The sequence below is a fragment of the Dermochelys coriacea genome, chromosome 5, assembly GCF_009764565.3.
Source record: "Dermochelys coriacea isolate rDerCor1 chromosome 5, rDerCor1.pri.v4, whole genome shotgun sequence".
Lineage (NCBI taxonomy): Eukaryota > Metazoa > Chordata > Testudines > Dermochelyidae > Dermochelys > Dermochelys coriacea.
Genome location: NC_050072.1, coordinates 81346389 through 81371619, shown reverse-complemented (window position 1 = coordinate 81371619; position 25231 = coordinate 81346389). Strand labels below are relative to the sequence as shown.

The following is a 25231-nucleotide window of genomic DNA, read 5'->3' as shown; positions in this document are numbered from 1 at the left end:
CATTAACTGATTATAAGCACAACAAATCACTGGAAGTTTCAGAGTAATTAAATGGCAATTGATCTCTCAACCTCTCATAAGGGAGCACTCACATATACTGACACACGTGTTTGGGCTTAACTGTTAATTTATGCCATTGTCCAAAAACCATCTCACCTCAGGAAGGTGGTGCACACTCTTCCAGAGATGATGTTATGAGATCTACAAAAGCAAATCTTTCCCAAAAACTTTTGAGAAAGACAAAGACAAACATCAGTGGTTTGACAAGAACCTGCTGTCCTCATCGTGTATTCTGAGTATTGGGCATTTAAGTACTTGCCTAATATTATTCATCTCAATAAATTACCTTTTCCAATTTTATGAGGTTAGCTGTTAGTTCACCACAGAGGGCATCAGCATTAATTTGCAGATGGGATCCCAGGCCTTGTTGCACTGGCTGGCTGTTAAACAAAAGAATGAGATGTGAAGGAGGAAAGCAAAGATGAGGACATGTAATAGAAATTTTATATAGAGAGCAATGAATGATTTGAATGGCAACATTATTAGTGCTATACTTATTTAGCACAGTATTTCTGTAATGTAATTTGTGCCCTCAGACTACATTCTTTACCAGACTAATTCTACAGAAACCAAGATGGAAATTCTTAAGCATTTTTATTAGTAAAATCCCTCTGTAAGTATGCTTGTGTCTTATGACATGGATCCAAACAAAGTGGGGAAAAAAAAAGTGTGGAAAGTGCACATTAGGATCACTCTATATCCTTTAAAAGCTTGGACCACATTGGAATGACTCTACCTCCATTATCAAAGTGGTTTGAAGGGGCCATAACAGTCTCACACAACTCTAAATAAGGGAAAAACCAGTGGATGAACAGCTTTCCAGACATTCCAGTTAAGATAAGGGATTATTCCCTTCCTACTCCTTTAAATTAATAATCAAGAGCCTAACTCTGCCCTCTGATAGATACACACTACCTCCACTATCATTGGAAGCTGCAGAAGTGACAGAGCAGAATTAGACCCTAAATGGTGCAATAGTTTCTCTAAATGGCCTGGAGTGTTTTGTCATGGAATGTTTTGTCATGGAGGACTGCCTCAGGAAAATGCAGTTAGAAGTGTAACATAACTTGACCCAAGAGATTGGGCCCTTTCAATACTTTGCGGACAGGCCCACGCGTTCTGGGTACAGCACTGCCTTGTGTTAAGTTTAGCTTTTCGTTGCTTTCTTTGGCTGCTCTTTTCAGTTGGTGCTTCGCCAGCAGGCTGACTGTGTCAATATTTCCGGGTACAACACCTGCTGCTGCAGTTTTGCATGCTGGTTTACTATTTGATTTTTAACTGTTTTTTGCATGCTAGATTAGGAAGGTTCACAGTCACATGGGGGAGAGAATATAGTCCACTCTTGAATGTAACGCTAAAGAAATTAGTCTATTTCCCCTGTTATATCCACCTGTGAACCCAACTAGCTATGGTTTTGGTGCAGCGACTAGGCGTTGCTATGTCTGGGTAGGATCTTAAGTTTCTGGGGCTTAGACCAGTGCTGGGTCAGGAGCCCTAGCTGAAGCACGTTGTGCTCTGCCCTGCTGTGGAATACTTATTTCTTCCCTAATTGGCTCTCTTAAGGACAGCTATTTCCCTCCTGCTGGGTCCCATTTCTTCCCTGAGCTCGGGAATCAATCACATGCTTCCAGCAGACAGAGTGTAGGAGGAGCCTGAGGAAAAATCTGTATTGTCAGACTTTCATAGAGCCCCCACCTACTCTGTGCTGAAGACTAGGTTGGCTCCCGACAACAGGTAGGTGTAGAATGAGGTTGGCAAAGGAAACGTTATTTGTTTTTGTCTATAAAAACAGCATAGTGGGTGCTAAGAAATGAGGCTTGGAGAAGGAATTATGATGCAACGAGGAGCAGGTCCTGTGTTTGCTTAGGTACCTCAGGAGGGTCAGTACGTTGCTTATAAATATACTATGTACCTCATTGCCTTTTACCCAGGATGATGAATGTTTATTTGGAGGGTCCGAAGGGTTAATCCAAACTCTCCACACAATACTTAATTTTATTGCCTTTTCCAATAACTGAGGCCATTGTTTTGGTGCATGGAAATCTATTTTAAACCACCTGAAAGTGCAGATGAGAGTTTATTGGTGTGGTATTCGGGATTGTGCCTTCAATGGCTGAGATTACCAGACAGAGTCTGGATGGGGCACTGTGAAGCTCTTGTTAAGCACAGCCAACTGGAACAAACACAGAATAAACTTGATCTTTTGCAAGCACCTTAAGCACTGAATGATCCCTGAATACCACAATTGGCTGTACTAGAAATAAATGCTTATTAGATCTGACCTCTTATATGTTTTTAGTGCAATTTAGACATTCATAGTACGTACTAATCAGTAAGAATAAATATTCATGAGTTAGTGGATTAGGTTATTGACATTAACTGAATTACTTGTATTTTCCTAAAAAGAAAAGGAGTACTTGTGGACCTAAGAGACTAACAAATTTATTTGAGCATAAGCTTTTGTGAGCTACAGCTCACTTTATCGGATGCTGTAGCTCACGAAAGCTTATGCTCAAATAAATTTGTTAGTCTCTAAGGTGCCACAAGTACTCCTTTTCTTTTTGCGAATACAGACGAACACAGCTGCTACTCTGAAATCTTGTATTTTCCTAGCTGCTTCTCCCCTTGCCCCATTAATATATTTTACAGTTTAAGGCTAGGTCTGCACTTAAAAGTTGTGCTTGGAGAGCTATGTCAGTTAGAAGTATGGGGAAAAAAAATCAAGCCCCCTACCAACATAATGACAGGTTTCAGAGTAGCAGCCGTATTAGTCTGTATTCGCAAAAAGAAAAGGAGTACTTGTGGCACCTTAGAGACTAACAAATTTATTTGAGCATAAGCTTTCGTGAGCTACAGCTCATGCTCAAATAAATTTGTTAGTCTAAGGTGCCACAAGTACTCCTTTTCTTCCTACCAACATAGCTATGCTGACAAAGCCTTAGTGTAGGCACAGTTATAATGACAAAAATATCCTTGAGCTGGTATAGCTTATTTTATTTGAAAAACTGGTATAAGATATACCTGCAAAAAGTCCCCAAAAACAACCCCACCCCCATATCTATATAAAGTATGTCCCCTGTAGGGGGGTTGCCAATATAATTATACCAGTATAGCTATACCAGCAAACCCCTTCTAGTGAAGATCAGACCTAAATCTATGGAGCAAGAAAACAGCCACTGGGGACAAATTTTTCCCCTGACCTGAGCTCTGCATGCTGCTGTAACATTGAGGGAATGGAACTGGGCCACAAGGGTCATGGGAAAATTCCCCTAGCGAACGCACAGCACACAGCAGACATAAGTGGCCTTATCAATTTCTGGTGGAGGGGGCAGGCCCATAGTGCACAGCACTATGCGGGGGGGTTTCCAGCCTGCTCTGCACTGTGTAGCAGTCTATAGGTGCCTCTCAGGAGGCTGCTGTAAATTAAAAGGACTTTTTGCCTGCTCTAATTTATGCTGATGATGGCCACGCTGGCACTCAGAGCAGCCCAAATTCTTGAAGGAGTAAACCTTTTCCTTTCCTTTGTGCTGCATCACAAAATGGGGTACTAGTGCAGTAGGAGGGGTGTAGCCTGAAGATGAAGGTAGCCCAAACCTTCAGGAACCCTCTTCCCCACAATGCACACAATCGGAGGAACCTGCCTGCAGGTTTTGACATGTCTAAAGCAGGGATCTCAAACTCAAATCACCACGAGGGCCACATGAGGACTAGAACATTGGCCTGAGGGCTGCATTGCTGAAACCTTTTCATACAAAGATACAAAAGCGCCCCCTTCTGCCCCTGGCCCCGCCTCTTCTCCGCCTCCTCCCCTGAGCGTGCTGTGTCCCTGCTCCTCCCCACTCCCTCCTGGAAAGTCCTAAGCGCCGCCAAAGAGCTGTCTCAGGAACATGGTGTGCTGGGGTGTGGGGGGCAGAAGGAGGAGAGGGAGCGGGGGGGTGAGGGGAGCTATGATGAGCCATAGGAAGTAACTCGTGGCCTGTAGGCTGCGTGTTTTAGACCCCTGGTCTAAAGCTAGCCAGATAGCACCTCGAAAATAAAGGTTTCCTTTGCAGAACAGCCAGTTTCAGGAACTCTGAAATATGCCTCTTTGAAGGGAGGGTACAGTACAATTCTAGATTGTCCCAATTAACTGAAATTTCCTTAAATCCAGGTTATACCTGAATTCTCTTGAAGTACTTTTACCCCAATGCTCCTGAGAAACAGAAGAAGTTATGAAATGAGACTAATGCAGGCTCAAGAACTGCATAGCACTAAATTCTTGTCAATTATCATGAGGTTTTGAAGAAGACAGGTGTCCAGCAGGGCTTAGTGTGTAAAACAGAAGATTATTATTCTCCTTTAAAAATGCCTTCTTACTCATTAATATGGGAGGCAACAAAGGATGCCATGGAGACTAGCCGTTCCTCCAGAACATTGATTTTATATCTCATGTAGAAGGTAGAAAGGACTAGGACACAGACACTGCAGAGGAAAAATAAATGACAAGACAGCTGCGTTAGTTGGAACATAGTACCCTCAGACAGATGTATCCAAAAAGAAGTTTGATGCTACTTGTCATTTTAAAATCAGTGAATAAAGTTATTTGTGCACTGTACAATTCCTAGCGTGGGATTTTCAAAGCTGCCTCAGAGCATTGGACTCTCAATTCATCTGGTGCCCACATGTTTCAGGTAGCTTTGAAAAATCTCATCCTTAGAGTCTACAGCAGTGCCAAGTGTTATTTGGATGGACATTTATGTAGGGTTCTTAAACTTAGCTGTCACAATCACCATAGAGGTTTCTCTAGGGCATAGGCTAGAAAATCCACACCTATCCTGGAGCACTTCTTTGAGCAATTTAGAAAGTTTACAAGAAATGGTATTCTTCTGCTGGCTTTTATGCAGCAGAACATATTTTACTGTAAAATCCTATTACTGGTTCACAAACGAGGAATGAAGAAACCCACTTTTAAACATGCTTCTAGTTTTACACTGGGTGGAGGTGCAACTCCATTGAAATCAGCACTGTTGTAAGACTAGTATAATAAAGGTATGAGGAGACTCTGATGGTCTTGGTAAAGAACTGTTCACTTACAGAACTGCATAGATAACAAGTATGTGGTTCAGAGACAAAAATCTGTGGGACTTCACTCTGTGGAAGAATCCAAAGGCTTCAGTCTGGCCTGTTGTGAGAAGAACAGAATTATTTTCATCAAACTGGACTGACATAACAGAACAAGAGAGACTTTGCAAATATGTGGCAAAGGATGTAAACAGTAAGGGACAGATACCCTACTGATGTATATTGGCCTGCAGTTATGTGGAGCTACACCAATTTATACCAGCTGAAGATCTAGCTTTGGTTCTTTACCATTTCTGGGAACGTTCCTGCCTGTTCCTTCAGGCATATGTTTACTGCGTAGGTCTGTATGGATAGACTTTGCTTCTGCCTTGGCAACTTTCAGATGAGTCTGGGTCTCAATGACATGGTAATCTGTCAAAAACAAGATTGGATTTTAAATTAAATGAAGCACAAAGGAAATGTTCAAGGTCAGCTAAGACAGAGTTTCCCCCAATGTGAAGATCTTAAGGGAAGCCCTTCTGGGATCTGGATACAGGTGGCTTAATTAGAAGATTCATTTTAAGATTTTAGTACAATCTGCGTAGCAGTTCAACATATTTTACAAGCCTAAAAAAAAGCAGTGGTGAAATGCTTTGCTATAATGTATTCAAGTTTCAAGTTCCTTTGGCAAGTTTAAAGTTAGATGGCAACCCTCATGAGCTTTGCAGGTTATCAGTGAAGAACATGTACAAATACTAGACACAAATATTCTATAGTAGTGATCCAAACCACTGCAGTAGTAATACCATGAACGTTAGGGCATTGGATCACTACTACTTTTTAAAAGGGTAGCTCCAATAAACACACTTGCTTCCTAATATTCTAAAGGGTGGCTCTCCCTTTTTTTATTTAATTAAAATTAAAATTTTGTTCTTGCAATTGAGTTCTCACAAAATCTGAGTACTTGGAATTTTAAGAACTTGGATGCAGGCATGTATTGGGCAGAGGCACAAGTGTGTCCACTATTCATTTTTTGTTGGAGGAAAGCAAAAAGGAAATATTTTTTTTTTTTTTTTTTTAAAATTACTCTCCTATCTCCTCTTCAAGAAGGTACAAACAAATATTTAGTCCTAAAAGAAGGTTTCCTATATTATGAGTGGAAGTGACATGTTGATGACATGGTTACTAATCCTAGAACCTGCCCTTTTGAAACCAAGAGCACTGAAAATAATAGCTTGCTATTTTGGTAAAAACCACTATCAGATCAATGTGACTAAATCACAAGTTCTGCCATTAGCCACACACTGACCAGCCATTCTCTTTGATGACTGCCAATTTATTTTGCTGGGAATTGGATGGTAGTTATATTTAGGAATCCAATTAAACTAATTCTATTCAGTTCAGGTTCTTACAGCATACCTGTACCTGTGGTATCTGCGTATGCCGCAGTGATGCACTAAGCTAGTTTTTTTTAAAATGGGATGCTGGGCTTTTACTTGTGAAAGCAGGTTAGAGAAGTGCACTTTAAGAGCCTCCTTGTACCACTCTATTCAGTTCCTGCAGGACAGAATTCTACACTCTTGAAGCAGCCTAGAGAATGCAAATATTGGAAAAGCTGGTCATATAACTGGGGATATAGCCATACTGCCATGGAGATGTGAGCTGAAACTAAAATGTGTTCAGCGGGTGGTAGCAATGCAGCAGTTTAGTTGTTGCTCCCTAACACCACCAAATAATCATTTCAGAAACCCACGCGGTAAACATGGGGGGGAAGGAGGGGGAAATAAAACTTTGTGGCAAGTAAAAAGCCCTGCTAAATTAAACCTAACCCAGTTAATAGATTCATAGATTCTAAGGCCAGAAGGGATGATTATGATCATCTAGTCTGACCTCCTGACTAGCACAGAACAGTTTCCCAAAAATAATTGAGGCTATTCTAAACAAAAAAGGATTGATACACTGCCTCATTTGAAGTTACTGTTATTAAAATGGCTTTTCGTATGATACAGATAATGATTTGGAATTGCAAGGTAGAACACGGAATGGCCCCAGAGGTGTAAAATAACTTAAGTACTAGACACTCAGGGCACATTGGTACTACTTACACTAGTGTAACACAGCAGATTTTTGCCTTATTTCTTTAGATTGCAAAGATTGACACGCCACTATTCCCGTTATAATTAAAGGATGCAACAAAATCCTCTCTGTCTCCTGCCTTCCTCATGCAATGTTTTGGGATGACTGGTTACAGAAAGCAATTACATCAAGCAAACACAGGGCTAAGGAAGGATAACTTTGTATACATTGAGGCATTTGCAGATACTGTTCAAAGAACCTTGAGTAAATAAGCTCATATGGCCAAAGCCAGCCTCTTCTAATAAAATGGTGGAAAAACTGAAATGTTTGCGATACTTCCAAAGGCTTCAAGGATACATAGTTTTTGTTTTGTCTATTTTGCACCATGATACAAAAGCACATATTTACTTAAACTTATATAGGATAAAGCAGGAATTCAGTTGTTCATATTAGGAATGGATCAGCAGAGAAGGAGAAAGTTACATTGCTACTTGACATATAAAACTGAAAATTAATGCAGTAGACAATACTTCATGAACTTAATCTGGTTTCCTGTACAAACGCATATACAAATCACCCCAATCACTCTAAGTTAAAAGTAAATTAAGTTCCTGATCCTAGGAACAGAGTTTAATGCCCTTAACTCTGCAAAAACAGACCCAGCCTCACAACAGGAGACCAGGATGGCTGCCCTGAGTGCCAACATTGCAGGGTGGCAAGTTACCATGCTCGGGGGCACCAAAAATATTTTGTGCCCTATGTGACAAAAAACATAGGGCTGGCCCTGTACAAAAAGACTTGCAATGTAAGTGCTTCACTTTGCTTCCCAGTGTGAGTAGATAGACGCATGCTAGCTCTGCTTGAGCAAATGTGCTAGAAATAGCTATATAGCTGGGGGTAGTATGGGTGGCAGCTTTGGTGCCCAAATACATACCGAAGGGGTCCAGGTAGTTTGTACTCGGGTGGCTAGCCTGAGCCACTGCCCGTGCTATCAGGGCTACACGGCTATTTTTAGCATGCTCGATTGAGTAGAGCTAATAAATGTCTTGTCTACTCGCCCTGGGAAGCATGTTCCCTGCTGGAGTGTAGACATACTCTGAGAAGCCTAGCAAATGGGAATACCAAGTAGAAATAGGGAAGTGGCCTTATCTCTGTATAGGGTATTGCTGAGACCATTACTATCTATCTAAGGTGGTTATATAGGTCCCATTACCATAGTAACTGAGTGCATTCTTTAATGTATTTATTTTCACAACATCCCCTGTTAGAAATGCTACTACCCTATTTTGCAGATAGGGAACTGGGAAACGAAGTCTTAGCTCCCACAGGAAGTCTGAGGCAGAGCAGGGAACTGAATCCAAATTCCAGTCTAGTACCTTAAACTGGATCATGTTTCCTCTTGCTAGACTACTGGGTTCAGTTCGGGTGTTCAGACTTCTAAAAGGAGGTTAAAAGATTGGAATGGATTCAGAAAAGAGCTACAAGAATGATTCAAAGTGTGGAAAATATGCCTGAAGCAAGAGTAAAGCAGCTTGATCTATTAGAGTATTTAAAAGAATGTTAAGAGGTATCTATAAGTACCTACATTCAAAGAAAAGTTTTTGATAGTCGAGAGCGCTCTAAATCAGCAGACAAAGGGATAACACCACCCAATGGCTGGAAGCTGGATGTAATGTTAAAGGCCTACTCATCTTAATTTATCCATCTTCTGTCCTTTCCTCTCCTCCACCCAAACCACACTTTGGGAAAACATGGTGTAGATCTTCATAGTATGATACTTCCTCTCCATTCCTAAATGATTTGATGGGGAATGTTGATATCTAAAGCATGGTCATTAGCATCTGATTTAGCACCCATTGAAATGAATGGTGCAATTCACATCTCAGAACCATTGCTTCAGGCTGCCAGAAGACTTCGGCAGATGTCGTTGCTTTGGTTACACTTGGATTATGTTCTGAAGGTTTTCTTCACAACCCAGAATAGCGAGACACAATTTTTTTAAATCAAAGCTGAGACTCTGGAGAAATTGAGACGTCCATCTGTACTTTCAAGGCTAACCTTTCATGTCACCTGACCTTTGGAGGATATACCTCACATTTTGGAAAACACTGCTCTAAATACTTTCAGTCTTAAAATATTGAGATTATTCTGACCTTGGAAGTGTTCTGATTCTGGAGTCTGAGAGCCAGTACTACTAGACTCTTCCAACTCTTGTCTCCGACGGTGCACTATACCATCCAAATCTGAGTAGTCTTCATTGAAATCCTGAAGGGACAAAAAAGCCATGGAAAAGAACAGGCAAGGCCTAAAATTATGAAGATTATTTGTTTTTACTCTATTACTTTTGGTTACCTGTATCTGAAATCTGTACCAAGAGCAGCAGAAATTAAAAAGCTGTCACTCTATAGATGAAGAATTTAGTATAGCTATAGCTTGAACTATTTGGTTATTGATGGCAGTGCACGTCAGCTCCTGAACAGCAGCTTTTCTTCAGACCAACGAACTGACCTGGCATGTAAAGGAAAGTTTGCAAGTGGAAGCTCTGAGAAGCCTGTTATTCTGCCTTCAGTGGCAAGGGAAGTCACTTACTGCAACTCTAAATTAGCACAGATCATAGTGAAAGACTGACTGCTGGAAATATAGGCATGTGGAAATGAAGAAAAATGCAAGTCAGTGCACAGCCCACATACAGACCTTAATAATGGGCACTGTTATATACTCAGAGCACATATACAGACATCACATCTATTCATGCATCGTTCTTGTGGAGAGAAGATTACATTTGTGCTGGTATCACCAACCACTTGCAGTTTATTCAGAGATTTCTGAGGTGACAGAATGTGTGTGTCAAGCTTTCCTTCAGTTTGAGACAGGAGAAGAGTTTGTACAATTTGGACTTTAATAAATGGAACTTTATCAAAAGCAAAATAAACCATCTTACCAAAGACAGGGTCATAGGGTGATTGGCCCTGAAGCTGTTTTCGGCAGAAGAAGGATTGGGACTGTTGCCAACACTTATATCCTGAAAGGCAATTTTTAAATAATATATAGTTATCTAATTGCTGTTCTTTAAAATAAAAAGCAGTCATAAGGAACATAACTGAGCTTCACAACTTCACTCTGTCAATACTTACCTCTAAGTGTCTACAGACAGATTTTAATAGCTTGTAGGTTGTGTCTCTGGAGAGTAAGGAGACAAATATGTACTGAAAGACAAAAGTAATAATTTACATAATTATTGTTTGAAAAAAGATATCTTGCACTAGTTTCATCTTATCAATTATTAACAGGGTGCACTTGCTGGTTCAGCAATTACTTTCAAAGGCCTGCAGATAGTAAAGCACAGCCTCGAAGATATGAAGTGAAGAACACAGTTTAAGAGTTTTACAAAGAAATGTGGACAAGGCCTATCATAATTTGCCAAAGTCTGCAGTCCACGCCCAGGTAAAACTCAGAAATTTTGCTAGGGAAGGACTATAAAACTAGGTGCAGTATAGTTTCCCCATCCCACTCAAATTCGGGGGGGGGGGGGGAGGGAGGGGGAAAATCAACTTGCCTTACCCTTCCCTCCCTGGTCAAATTATATTGAAAAACCAGACCCCTTCCATTGATATTGTAGGAGTTCTCAGATATTTTAAAAACGACAACAAAAAAGAAGAAACAATCCTGAATACTAACATGGGCTGCTATTATGTTGGAACTAAATTAAATTAGATTTCAGAGTAGCAGCCGTGTTAGTCTGTATTTGCAAAAAGAAAAGGAGTACTTGTGGCACCTTAGAGACTAACAAATTTATCGGAGCATAAGCTTTCGTGAGCTACAGCTCACATCAATTAGATTGTTACTGGTTAGACAGGAGATCACCAAGCAGAGCCGGAGGTGCTGTAGGAAGTGGGGCTGCTGATCAAGTAGATGACACCTTTCCCTCCAAGCCCTGCTGCCACTGGACAGGCCTCCTTGCAGCTTCATAAAGGGCCTCCAAAATAGGTTCATTTCTTCAGCTGTTTTAGCTCCATCCTGAATTGCCATGTAGTAATCTAGGAGGTTTATAGGTCCATGGAGAGCTGCTGGTGCCCTGCTTCTCTATACCCCTCTCTTCTCTCAGTATCCTGAGAAGCTGCATCTTCTGTGGGTCCCAGGGGAAATATGGTACTCTGGAAGATTGAAGCACCCCTTTCCCACAGGACAGGCAAAGAGAAGGTCCCCTCAGAGGGGTGCTTCAGGCTGTAGAGTTGGTCAAATCCTGCAGGGCTAGGTTTTGTGTAACACTAAAATGGCCACAAGGGACTGGTCTGTGCCTCGATATTCTAAACAGCCACCTGGCAACTGCTCCCTCAAGATTCCACCATGACAAATTCTAGGAGTAAGGAGAGAAGAAAGCAAGAGAGGTAAAAGATAACCCCACACTTACCCGGTCAGTGACTGTTGCTATGACCAGAGCATTTGGCACCAGGAGGGCAGTTTTGGTTTTCTTTATTAGTGTTACTGAGAGCACAGGAATACTAATCTGAAATGAAATGATCACATTGTTAGAATGCCATAATAATGTAATATTTCAGTCACCTTATTGGTTATATACAAGTAGCAGTTCGTGTGAAAACCAATCCACGAATATAGATCAAGAAAGTTGAAACACTAGCTCATCTTTTCCAGGGCCTCGTTTTGGTGTGGGTTGAGGTAAGGAACTCTATTTTTTTGCTCTCGCTCAAGTGTAAATGTTAATTCATCAGCTATATTTTACTCTAACAAAAGTTTGTGAAGCATGTAAGAAACAAAAGCTATTCCCCCTCCCCCTTTCTGGGGTCTAGAGTTTTCAGAAGAGGTCTGAATTTATTCTAATTTTGCAGAATATGCGGGTCAGCAAATGGTGTAAAAGAAGCAAGGTCCCGTAGCAGACTATTTAGGAAAAGAAACATTCCAGAACATAGATTGCAGGAGATACAGGTCAAAGAATCAACATATTTCAAACTCTGCTCCACTACTTATACAGTGCCTAGTTTGTGACAAGCAGCTGAGTAAACGGTTCAGATCTTTCAGCATAACTAAAAGGATTTAGCCAACCCATGCTAAATATAAACACATCTCCATGTATGCTGTCCATCCTTTTTGCAAATACACCTGCAAATTATACTTTACATAGGTCAGTACTTTCAATACTTTTCCTTCCTATAGTTCCATACAGCTTCATTAGCAAGATCATATGCTTGATCACAAAGTTTGGTTTCTAATGACGACTTCTCTTAAGTTTCAGGGTGTTTTAGTTCAGGAGTTTGGTATGGGGTCCACTTCGAAATCCCATATTACTAGAGGGAGCATGAAGAGCAGGCTCTGTTTCCAATAAAAGACTGGCTGGTAGCAAGACAGGCAGATGTGATACTTCAGGCTATACAGAGGATGGAATGGTCACCCTGTTATTTACACTTCTCTCTGGACTCTGCATCAGTCAGACTAAGGGTATGTCTACACTACGAAATTAGGTCGATTTTATAGAAGTAGATTTTTAGAACTCTATTTTATGCAGTCGATTGTGTACGTCCCCACTAAGCGAAGTTGTCGGAATGCATCCTCAATACTGTGGCTAGCATCGACTTAAGGAGTGGTGCACTGTGGGTAGCTATCCCACAGTTCTTGCAGTCTCTGCTGCCCATTGGAATTCTGGGTTAAGCTCCCAATGCCTGATGGGGCAAAAACATTATTGCAGGTAGTTTTGGGTACACGTCATCAGTCTCCCCTCCCTCCTTCCCTCTGTGAAAGCAATGACAGACAATCATTTTGCGCCTTTTTCCCTGGGTTATCCGTGCAGACGCCATACCATGGCTCAGTTCACCGCTGCTGCTCTGAGCATTTAAACACCTTGCGCATGATCCTGGAGTATGTGCAGAACCGGGCTAAGAGATGCACGAGGATGATTGTGATGAGGACATGGACACTGACTTCCTGAAAGCACAGGCTGTGGCAATTGGAACATCATGGTGGCAGCGGGGCTGGTTGATACAGTGGAACACCGATTCTGGGCCCGGCAAACAAGCACAGTCTGGTGCGACCACATAGCGTTGCGAGTATGGGATGATTCCCAGTGGCTGTGAAACTTTTGCATGCATAAGGCCACTTTCCTTGAACTTTGTGAGTTGCTTTCCCCTGCCCTGAAGCGCAGGAATACCAAGATGAGAGCTGTCCTGACGGTTGAGAAGCAAGTGGCAATAGCCCTGTGGAAGCTTGCAACGCCTGACTGCTACCGGTCAGTCGGGAATCAATTTGGAGTGCGCAAGTCTACTTGTGTGGACTGCTGTGATCAAAGTAGCCAATGCAATCATTGACGTTCTGTTCTCAAGGATAGCGACTCTGAGAAATGTGCAGGTCATACTGGATGGCTTTACTGCAATGGGGTTCCCTAACTGTGGTGGGGTGATAGACGGAACGCATATCCCTATCTTGGCACTGGACCACATTGCCAACCAGTATGTAAACTGCAAGGGGTACTTCTCAATGGTTCTGCAAGTGCTGGTGGATCACAAGGGACATTTCACCAACATCAAGGTGGGATGGCTGGAAAAGGTGCATGATGCTTGCATCTTTAGGAACTCCTGGCTGTTCGAGCAGCTGCAAGAAGGGGCTTCCCAGACCAGAAAATTACTGTTGGGGATGTTGAAATGCCTATAGTTATCCTTGGGGACCCAGCTTACCCCTTGCTCCCATGCTCCCTTGCTCTCATGAAGCCATACACAGGCAGCCTGGACAGTAGTAATGAGCAGTTCAACTATAGGCTGAGCAAGTGCAGAATGGTGGTAGAATCCGCCTTTGGATGTTTAAAAGCTCGCTGGCGCTGTTTGCTGAATAGGTTAGATCTCAGCACAACCAACATTCTCATTGTTATTGCTGCTTGCTGTTTGCTCCATAATATCTGAGAGAGTAAGGGGGAGACGTTTATGGTGGGGTTGGAGGTTGAGGCAAATCACCTGGTGCCAGACACCAGGGTGATTAGAAGAGCACAGCTAGGCGCACTGTGCATCAGAGAGGCTTTGAAAACCAGTTTCATGACTGGCCAGCCTACGGTCTGACAGTTGTGTGTGTTTCTCCTTGCTGCAAACCTACCCCCTTTGTTGATTTTTAATTCCCTGTAAGCCAACCACCCTCCCCACTTCGATCACAGCTGGCAAAGGAAATAAAGTAACTATTGTTTTGAAACCATGCATTCTTTATTAATTAAAAAAAAAAGTGAGATAACTGACAAGGTAGCCCGGGTGAGAGAGGAGGGAAGGACAAGGTCACATTGCTTATTGTAGCCACACTACAAATCAAAACTGTTGGAATGACAGCCTTCTGTTGCTTGGGCCATCCTCTGAAGTGGAGTGGTTGGGTGCCTGGAGCCTCCCCTCCATGTTCTTGGGCACCTGGATGAAGAGGATGTGGAATTTGGGGAGGACAGGCGGTTAGACAATGGATGCAGTGGGGGTCTGTGCTCTTGTTGGCTTTCCTTCAGCTCCAACAGATGCTTCATCATGTTCATTTGCTCCCTCATTAGCCTCAGCATCGCCTCCTGCCTCTGCTCTTTGCGCTCACTTAATTCTTTCCTGGACTCTGCCACTGAATGCCTCCATGCGTTAAGCTGTGCCCTATCTGTGTGGGAGCACTGCATGAGCTTCAAAAATGGTTTTTTTGGCCTTCTAATCTGCGATAACCTCAGGGACGGAGATGATAGAGGGAGCATAGAAACATTTGCATCTGGGGGGAGATAAAAAGGGAGAGTAAAATTTAAGACGATACATTTCTGAGAACAAAAGAGAGACTCTTTCACAGTGAATCAAGCAATTCACAGTAGACAGCACATGTGCTTTAGGTACAAGATCGCATTTTGCCTTTTATATTGAGCGCCTGCTGGTATGGTGACACATCACAAATGGCTGGGCAACAGAATTCGGTTTCCAGGCAGCCATGGTAAGCCAAAGGGTAAACGGGGTTGGCTTCTTACACCTTCATAATCATAGGCACCGACTCCATGGGAGTCACTTTCACACTCCCTCCACCTCCGAGTGGGCCGATGCTTCTCCCCTCTCCCTCCCAGCACTTGTGCCGCGAAACGCCTGTTTCGCGTGGCAAGCCTGGGAGGGAGGGGGAAGGAGAGGGAATGCAGTGGTGCTTGGAGAAGAGGCAGGGCCAGGGCAGGGATTCAACAGGAGCAGGGAGGGTGTGGAGTCGGGGTGGGGCCAGGGTGCAAGCACCCACCGGCACCAACAAAAGTTGGCACCTGTGTTCATAACATGTGGGAATGGTTTCAAACTGCTGCGCCATCCTTTCCCATAGCAAGGAATGCCTGTTGGTTTCACATTTCAAAGGCGGGGCTGCGGTTTTCGGGTGAATGTGCAGCACACACCTCCTGCCATCCCCCCGCGTGGCTATTCTCTGGGATGATCCCTTTTAGCCAAATGCAAACAACCCAGCATGAATGGGGTCCTTTTACTGTTCCCTTATAAAAATTCCCCTATTTCAACCACGTGACCATGAATGATATCACTCTCCTAAGGCTAACACAGAAAGATATAGACCGAATGTTGTTTGAATACGACCAAAACCCAGGACCATTCACTGCCATGTTTTGTGCTGCAATGATTCCAGACTTCTTGCTACTGGCTTGGTGTGGTCCTACCATGGAGGACAAAATAAGGCAGCCCTCCCCAGAAACCTTCTGCAAAGGCTTTCAGAGTACCTCCAGGAGAGCTTCATGGAGATGTCCCTGGAGGATTCCCGCTCCATCCCCGAACACGTTAACAGACTTTTCCAGTAGCTGTACTGGCCGCGAATGCATCCCAATTCTTCAGGGCAAATCAAACATTAAACACTATTGCTTTTAAACCCTGTAGTTACAAATGTGCACTCACCAGAGCTGCCTTCTCCAGCTTCAGGATCAGGGATCACGCCTTGGGAGGGTATTGGCTCCAGGTGAAGAAAAGGTCCTGGCTGTCGGGGAGAACGGATTCACCGCTTGCCAGCTGCGCATTCTCCTCCTCCTCATCCACAAAATCCTCCTCCCTGTTGTGTGAGACTCCCCCCTTTCAGGTGTCCACAGACAGTGGTGGGGTAGTGGTAGGGTCCCCCCCTAGAATGCCATGCAGCTGATCATAGAAGCAGCATGTATGTGGCTCTGACCTGGAACGACCGTTTGCCTCCTTTGTCTTTTGGTAGGCTTGCCTGAGCTCTTTGACTTTCATGCGGCACTGCTGTGTGTCCTTGTTGTAGCCTCTCTCAACCATGCCCTATGAGATTTTGGCATATATATTAGCATTTCTTGTTTTTGATCGGAATTCGGCCTGCACAGATTCTTCTCCTCATACAGCAATCAGATCCAGTGTCTCCCTTTTGGTCCATGCTGGAGCTCGTTTGCAATTCTGGGGGGACTGCATGATCACCTGTGCTGCTGAGCTTGCCACACTGACCAAACAGGAAATGAAATTCAAAATTTCCCCTGGCTTTTCCTGTGTACCTGGCTAGTGCATCTGAGTTCAAAATGCTGTCCAGAACGGTCACATTGGAGCACTCTGGGATAGCTCCTGGAGGCCAATACCATCATATTGTATCTGCACTACCCCAAATTCGACCCAGTAAGGTCCATTTTAGCAGAAGTCGATTCTAAGAGCCCTTTAGGTCGACAGAACGGGGTTGGTTGTATAGATGCATTCATTTTAAAAATCGACCTAACTCGGCTAAATTCAACCTAACCCCATAGCGTAGACCAGGGCTAAGACATGCGAGAGATTAGGAGAGAGGGGAATGTGTCTAAAATTTGGCTAATAAATTTGGCTTTCATAGCACTGAATTGAAAGCATAGTAACTCAAACGAAGAATTATAATAAATTGAAATAAGAGACTTTATTTATGGAATAATCTATCATCTTTTAGTTGTTAGCTTCTATTTATGAAGGGCCTCTAAGGAAAGCAGTACTGAGACATGAAATGGTCTCATTATGTTTTGGCTAACCTGCCTAATATCACCAATGCTTTTGCTTATGTTTAACCTGGGTATGACATTTTGTCATTCACCATTTTAGGGATGGCTAACCAAATGGATACTCTACCCTCACCCTAAAGGCTAGAGAAGAGGTCAAGGGCACTTTGATCAAAAGACATTGCTAATAAGTTTATTGATAAAGAGATGGGCCTGAATCAAACTTCATGTTCAAAACCCTTGAGGGTTTGGGAGGCTTGGATCCAAAATTTGCAACTCTGACCCACCTCCAGTTCTCAATTTTGTGTGTGTGTATAAATGAACTTCTACTTCGCCTGCTTACTATGCTGTTTTCACATCATGACCAGAATGCCTCTAACCCACTTCTTTAAATCTCTACTGAAAATTGTCTGTCTACCTCAACCTGCTTTCTTTACCTTTCCTCAGGGATGCTAGAACAATTTGGTGTGTGTGCTGAGAGGAATTGAACCAAACTGTAAACCCTGTATATGATGTAAACCACTTCAAGCCAGGGGATGCAGAAGCAACCCCAGAACTTCTAATTCCGGTACCTGTGCCTTTACCTGTTGTTTGTATCATACGTTGTGTAGTTAGATGGTAAGAATTTCTAAACAGGGCTTTGTTTGTAAATTTTTTCTGGAAAATGACTCCATATCAGCATTATCAAATAAATATATTTAAATAGAAATAGGTCAATTAAAAAGGTATTCTGCAAACTTCATCAAATAGAGTCATTCTTACTGTACTAAAAAGTTAATGAAGTTTCTGCTTCATACTATTTTGGTGGCCGATATTAGCTGTGATATCCTAGTTCAAAAAGAGGAAAAATAATCTAAGTGGGATGGAATACCCATTTCCTACACTCTTATGCCAGCAATTGTTTACCAGGGAGAATCACTGTGAGACCATTTCACTTTTACCCATCTGCAATACTCACTGTCCAGAGGACTGAAACTGTGGGCAACTTGGAAAAAAACAAGTAGAGAACTACACAGGACAACCTGATATTGTGATTCAGAAGTGTGATTCACTATTGGGAACTACACTTGTAGTTGTTGCACAGCCCAGAAGAGGGCCTGCTAGGCTCCAATACCAAGATGTGGCTACCTGGAGAAGCACCAGGAGGAAACCTGCTAAATCATTTGAGGTTTAAACAGCATTGCAATAAAAACCTCTTACTTATTAGACAAATAGGGCTTTGCTACTCAGAACAAATCAGTCATACCAAAACTCGCCACATATACTTCATACTCTGGGAATTGATTAGTTGAAATAGCTACCTTTCTCAGGGCTTAAAACAATACTCCCTTATAGAAACAGAAGTTAGAGATGGAAAGCATCCATTAGATTGTGTAGTCCAGCTCCTTTTCAGTAAGGAATTTTCTTAATGCAAGTTTTCCTGTTTTTGGTCAGACTAGTTTTAAGAGTTCCAAGCGATGGAACATTATTATATTATTCCTAATTACATTTCCTATTCTCTTCCCCTTTTTTGTTGTTGGCACCTGTGAAATATTTGTAGGCTTATCATGCACACATGCAGGTTCATTAGCTGCTGCTTAGCAAAATTATGAATGTTTATTTTAAGTCTTTTCTCGTAGGTCAGTCCTTCCTGATTGTTAATCATCGTTACTCGTCTCTGAATCCCTTCATTTTCTTAAATATCTTTCCAACAGGTAACCTTGGTCAGTTGCATCACAGTCATATACAGAGATACTGTATAGCCCCATGCACTATGATAGGATGTTTCTGTGTTCCATATGTAGCCCCCCAAACTATAATGTATTTTGAAATCATAACACATTGCTAAATGTCTAATTCCTAACTCTCTTTCCGCATTACTGACTTCCCAGGTTTATCCCTCCCATTGAGTGCATGTCAGATTACATTTCCTCATGTATCTTAGCTTGCATACTTTAAAGCTGAACTTCAGTTTGGGCCAAAATCTGCCACTGTTACTTGTGCTGAGTATCATTTTACTCTACAAATAGTCTCATTAATTTCAATGGAACTACTTGCCAAGGAAGTTTGTACTCAATGAGCAAGGGTGGCACAACATGACCCTTTTGTTAATTTCAGCTTCCTTATTTGCTCTCTATGGCTGTTATTAAACACTTGTGCCATTTCCCCATTCATGTCAAAAAATCAACTATGACTAATGCAATCTATTAATTCACAACAAACAATAACTCAGTTACTTGAGTCATGTAATAGCACACCTTGCAAATGCAATAAGCTACTATTATGAACAACAATTTATCATTCTTTAAATCTATTTTACATTCTGAAAAAAAAATTCCTCCAAATATCAGGTGGTGTCCTATTAAGGCCTTTGACCCGATTTCCTTCCTGGGCTGATAACTTTTTAATCCGTTTCTCTAACTAAGTCAAAAGGTATGGCATCAGCACCCTAGTAATTATAGAAGGAGGAAAGGGTGTGCATCTAAATCTGATTCTCATTCAAGGAAATGTACAAGTATTTTACATGTTCAGAGCACAGTATTCCCACTAAAAAGAACCCCCCAAAACTCAGCCTCATTGATTTGTTTCAGTGGGAACCCAAGGACAAGAAGTCAGGGCAAAATTCATGTTGTAAACAGAAATCTCTTCGGGCAGGGACCTTCTCTTATTATCTGTATGTATAGTGCCTAGTGTAACAGGGCCCAAGACGTACTTGGAGCCTTCATACCTTGATATACAACAACTAGATTAACTTCAAACATGAAAATCTCTTTCCCAAAACAGCCAGTACTGGCTACAGGGATAAGTCTGTACCTCCACAACCCACTTCTCCCCTTCCCAGCATACCCATAGGCAAGAATACAGAGCACTGGGGCCAGTGGCCTCCTTCAGTCACTCCACAGAGGGAAAAAGAAAAGGAGTACTTGTGGCACCTTAGAGACTAACACTTATTTGAGCATAAGCTTTCATGAGCTACAGCTCACTTCATTGGATGGAGTAACAACAGTGGTTGGGAGAATGTGTTTCCCCTACCTTCCCACACCTCCTCAACTCCCAAACCACACCCTGTCAATTGTGCTTCTCCGCTTTGTCTCCTCCCTCTCCTTTTTATTTTTCTCTTCTCTTCCACTTCTACCCAGAGTGTCCTCCCAACAACTCTAGATTTGTAGTGCAAGTAATTATAAACAAACATTAAAAAAATTCAGACATGGAACAAACAAGATGTGGGCTTGTCAGTACTTGATCACTGCATATTGATCTCCTTCTCTTCCTTTCCTCCCCCACTTTGACTTTGGGCTTTTGAGACTGCACACAGGACAATGGAGGACTGGTGCTTCTGGGTATTACTGCAACATAGTTGTTAGTGTTCAGTAATGCTCAAGCAAAAAGATAAGAGGCTTAACACCACTCGTGCATGTTAGAAGAGTGTCAATTTCTAGAAATCACCAAGATCCCAGAGAATTTCATTGCTTTTTGTACACAGAGATGCTACTAACCTTGGTGTCTTTACCAAAAACCTTGGAATGAAAACAAATCCAGTTTTCAGATATAAATAACTTTCCTTGGTACAGAATTTCTTTCTGTAGAGCACAGGTAAAACCTATAAACATTAAAAAGAATAATAAAAAAGAGAAATAAGGACAATTTGGGAATTACAGACCAGTCAGCTTAACTTTGGTACCCGGAAAGAGAATGAAGCAAATAATTAAGCAATCAATTTGCAAACATCTAGAAGATAATAAGGTGATAAGTAACAATCAGCATGGATTTGTCAAGAACAGATCATGTCAAACCAACCCGATAGCTTTCTTGGACAGTGTAACAAGCCTTGGGGGGGGGGGGGGGAAGGAAAGGGGTAGACGTGGTACATCTTGACTTTAGTAAAGCTTTTGATACTGTCTTGCATGACCTTCTCATAAACAAACTAGGGAAATGCAACCTAGATGGGGCACTATAAGGTGGGTGCAAAACTGGTTGGAAAACCATTCTCAGAGAGTCATTATCAGTGATTCACAGTCATGCTGGAAGGACATAATGCGTGAAATCCCACAGGGATCAGTTCTGGGTCCAGTTCTGTTCAACATCTTCATCAATGATTTAGATAATGGCGTAGAGAGTACACTTATAAAGTTTGTGGACAATACCAAACTGGGAGGGGTTGCAGGTGCTTTGGAGGATAGGATTAAAATTCAAAATGATCTGGACAAACTGGAGAAATGGTCTGAAGTACATAGGATGAAATTCAGTAAAAGGACAAATGCAAAGTACTCCATTTAGGAAGGAACAATCAGTTGCGCACACACAAAATGGGAAATGACTGCCTGGGAAGGAGTACTGAGGAAAGAGAACTGGGGGTCATAGTGGACCATGAGCTAAATATGAGTCAACAGTGTAAAGCAGCTGCAAAAAAAGACCAAACATCATTCTGGGATGTATTAGCAGGAGTATTGTAAGCCAGACACGAGAAGTAATTCTTCTGCTCTACTCCACACTGATTAGGCCTCAACTGGAGTATTGTGTCTAGTTCCGGGTGCCACATTTCAGGAGAGATGTGGACAAATTGGAGAGAGTCCAAAGGAGAGCAACAAAAATGATTAAAGGTCTAGAAAACATGAACTATGAGGGAAGACTGAAAAAAAATTGGGTTTGTTTAGTCTGGAAAAGAGAAGACTGAGGGGGGACATGATAACAATTTTCAAGTACGTAAAAGGTTGTTACAAGGAGGAGGGAGAAAAATTTTTTTCTTCCCCTTTGAGGATAGTACAAGAAGCAATGCTCTTAAATTGCAGCAAGGGAAGTTTAGGTTGGACATGAGGAAAAACTTCCTAACTGTCCGGGTGATTAAGCAATGGAATAAATTGCCTAGGGAGGTTGTGGAATCTCCATCACTGGAGATTTTTAAGAGCAGACTAGACAAACACCTGTCAGGAATGGTCTAGATAATATTTAGTCCTGCCATGCATGCAGGGGACTGGACTAGATGACCTCTCAAGGTCCCTTCCAGTCCTATCATTATTCAGCATCTTTAGTACCTGCAGTCCAGCTAGGGTTGCCAATTTTGGTTGGGATGTATTCCTGGAGGTTTCATCACAGGACATAATTTTAATTAAAGATTATTTTTTAATTCCTGGAGACTCCAGGATGATCCTGCAGGATTGGCAACCACAAGATGAGCAAAGGTGCTTTAAAAAAAATCCCTGTGCTATTCATAAAAATAAATTGATAAATCTCTTTAAAGCACATGAAAGAGTTAGTTATGCACAGAAAAATCTTTAGAGCTCAAACCTTCATGAGTCTGAACTCTGATAAACCTTCAAGGTATTAAAAATGCATTGTAAATAGGGATGAGACAAACGAGTTAAGAAGAATTCAGGAAGTTTCTTACACATTCTGAACTTAAATGTAAAACTTTCCATTGAGGAGTACAGCAGGATACACACTGTGAAAAAGCTTCCAAAGTACCTTACACAATGACTTCCACTTACTTCCTATGAATACATTATGCTCATTTCAGGTTACCACATATGGAAAACAAGAAGCGTTCTTGGGTATGTTAGCCACTTCTCTCTCTAAATCCACTAAATATAATATGAATCCTGTAGATTAGTCCAAAAGCAAATTGAGAGATGCGCATTTGAATAGGATGTGTTTTATATTACGGCTACAGAACAATCCTGCCTCCCCCATTTATGCAGTGTATGCTGACCACACGCTGAGTTGCTATTCCATCTTTTAAGATGTTGTCACAAGCTGTGCATCTTTTGTGCTCTTATATAGTTATGGCTATATATAAAAAACTTTAAAAGTTTAACACCCTCTCACCCACTACTTCTCTTACCAACACCTGAAATTTAAAGGGATTGGGCTTGATCACTGTGTATTTCCAGGTAATAGGACACAAAGTTTGCCAGAACTTTAAGAGTTTTACATAGTTGAATGTCTTCAGAATGAACTAGTCATTTGGTCAGTTCTCTCACACCTCTACTGCAGGTTTTGGTAATATTAGTAAGTCAACAGTAACCAAGTAGAATGTGTAAATCTTGGTTATTTCTATTTGGAAGTGCAAAAGAGTCACATCACAGGTTATGATTCACAAACATCTCCTGACAACTGAAAACAAAGGAATGATGTGTTTAATTCTGAAAGATTCCCACTGGATCACTGAGTAGATGGAGGAACAGGCCTTATGAATATATAAATCGGTTCAGCTAAACTGCTCTTATAAACAGATGTTCTAGATCCACTACGTAAATGAACAACTAACAACTTCCATTGTCCTGTCATGGATTCACTTTGCATTCTGGGACAGATAAAACAATGGTGTGGTACTTACTTTGCTTCAGTGGCTCTGTAGTTGGGATATCCAGAAATAGCTTGTGATAGTGAGCATTTGCCTTGAACTAAAATTAAACAAAACACAGAACACATTTTGGTTATTCCTTCATTAAAGTATATTTACCCTCCTTAATCTGCACACTTGCTTTCTCTTTAGCATCCTCTATACCAAGGGTGGGCAAACTTTTTGGCTTGAGGACCACATCGTGGTACGAAACTGTATGGAGGGCCGGGTAAGGAAGGCTGTGCCTCCTCAAACAGCCTGGGCCCTGCCCTCTATTTGCCCCTCCCACTTCCCGCCCCTTCTCTGCCCCCCTCAAAACCCCAACCCATCCAATCCCCTGCCCTGTTCCTTGTTCTCTGACCACCCCCTTCCGGGACCCCTGCCCCAACTGCCCCCCCGGGACTCCTCTCCCCATCTAATCTCCCCTCATTCCCTGTCCCCTGAATGCCCCCTGAACCTCTGCCCCATCCAAACACCCCTGTCCTCCGACTGCCCCCCAGGACCTCCTGCCCCTTATCCAGCCCCCTGGCTCTGGCCCCAGCCCCCTTATCATGCTGTGCTGCCAAGCCAGAGCCAGATACTCTGCCGTGCTGCCCTGCATGAGCAGGCAGCCCAGCCGCCCAGAGTGCTGCCTGTGCGGCAGTGTGGTTGGGGGGCAGGGCCAGGGGCTAGCCTCCCAGGCCAGGAGCTCAGGGGCCCGGCAGGATGGTCCCCCGTGGGCCGTAGTTTTCCCACCTTTGCTCTATAGGCTCAGATACTATGGTGATTAGTGCTACAGAAATGCACTTAAATGAATAAATACCCCCTTATTCTCAAATTCACCAGTTCTGGAAGTAAAAAATTGCCTTATAGCTCTTCTTTTAAACACCTCAAGAGAAAAGAGCTCAATGGATATTTTATTTGTGTTTGTACAACCTTTATACAACAGAAAGATAGCACTAGTTTTAGTGGTGTGAGAGTTGTACATCCATACTGAGCTTTTCACTAAACTTTACAGAGTCCTCCAGCTCCGCTGTCTGAATAAAGCGCTATCTTCTGCAGAGATGGTAGAGAAGGAGGCATTAGTAACTCCATAGTTAGAGCTGAATTTTCTTCTACAGCTGTACCATCTGTATGTGATGTGAAGAAATTCACAAAGGCAGGGCAGAAGGAGAAGTAACACTACTCAACTCTGGGGGCAAAACTACATCCAAACTCCAGCTAAATCAGAAGACAGCAAACAAAAAAACCTCAAAGAACATTTCAAAGTGAGAAATATAGATTCTAGATGTTGCCACATGAGAGTATCTGCACCAGTAAGCAGATGTGTTATATTTAGAATAGATATGCAAAGGGCAAGGGAGAGGAGAGAGAGAATATCCCACGGGTGAACTTTCCCAAAAGAATGACATTCTAAAATCTTTTGAACTAAACTGGAAAAGTCATCTTCCGCTCCTGTTAAAGATTGTTCCTTTGTCTCAAATCCTCAGTGGCTGTATTTGGTAGTAAGGCTTCACTTTTGCACTTTCCATGTTTCACTCAATCTCAAAGGCACTGTAAATATCATTACAATACAATGAACAGTGCTGTTACTGGGCCAGATAATGACAGTATAGTCATTTACTCTAACTAAAAACACATGTTATCTCTATATTACCTGATTTGAGGCATGTTTTTTCCTTTCAGTCTTGGAGTCACTCTTGATATCTGTTGTCAGGAGGGGGCTGTCCACACTGATCTTCGTCCTGAGGGTAAGAAAACATTCCTAATACCATGCTTAGTGTCATTTCATTAGTTTTGTTACCGTCTGGATGTAT

General features: G+C 42.2%; 1 protein-coding gene across 5 annotated transcripts in view; it reads right to left on the bottom strand.

The window, feature by feature from the left end:
• Positions 1-25231, bottom strand: part of GRAMD2B (GRAM domain containing 2B) — a 72291-nt gene that overhangs the window by 4760 nt on the left and 42300 nt on the right. For 4 of the 5 annotated variants that reach the window (XM_043514697.1, XM_038402980.2, XM_038402981.2 and 1 more), the window contains 11 exons: positions 25072-25159; positions 23430-23496; positions 20593-20696; positions 11588-11683; positions 10311-10382; positions 10118-10198; positions 9330-9441; positions 5410-5532; positions 5134-5221; positions 4417-4521; positions 347-440 (listed from right to left, as the gene is read on the bottom strand). In XM_043514697.1, coding sequence (XP_043370632.1) covers positions 347-440; positions 4417-4521; positions 5134-5221; positions 5410-5532; positions 9330-9441; positions 10118-10198; positions 10311-10382; positions 11588-11683; positions 20593-20696; positions 23430-23496; positions 25072-25159 — 1030 coding nt within the window. The remainder of the gene's footprint in view (positions 1-346; positions 441-4416; positions 4522-5133; positions 5222-5409; positions 5533-9329; positions 9442-10117; positions 10199-10310; positions 10383-11587; positions 11684-20592; positions 20697-23429; positions 23497-25071; positions 25160-25231) is intronic. The other variant, XM_043514696.1, reaches the window with a different exon arrangement.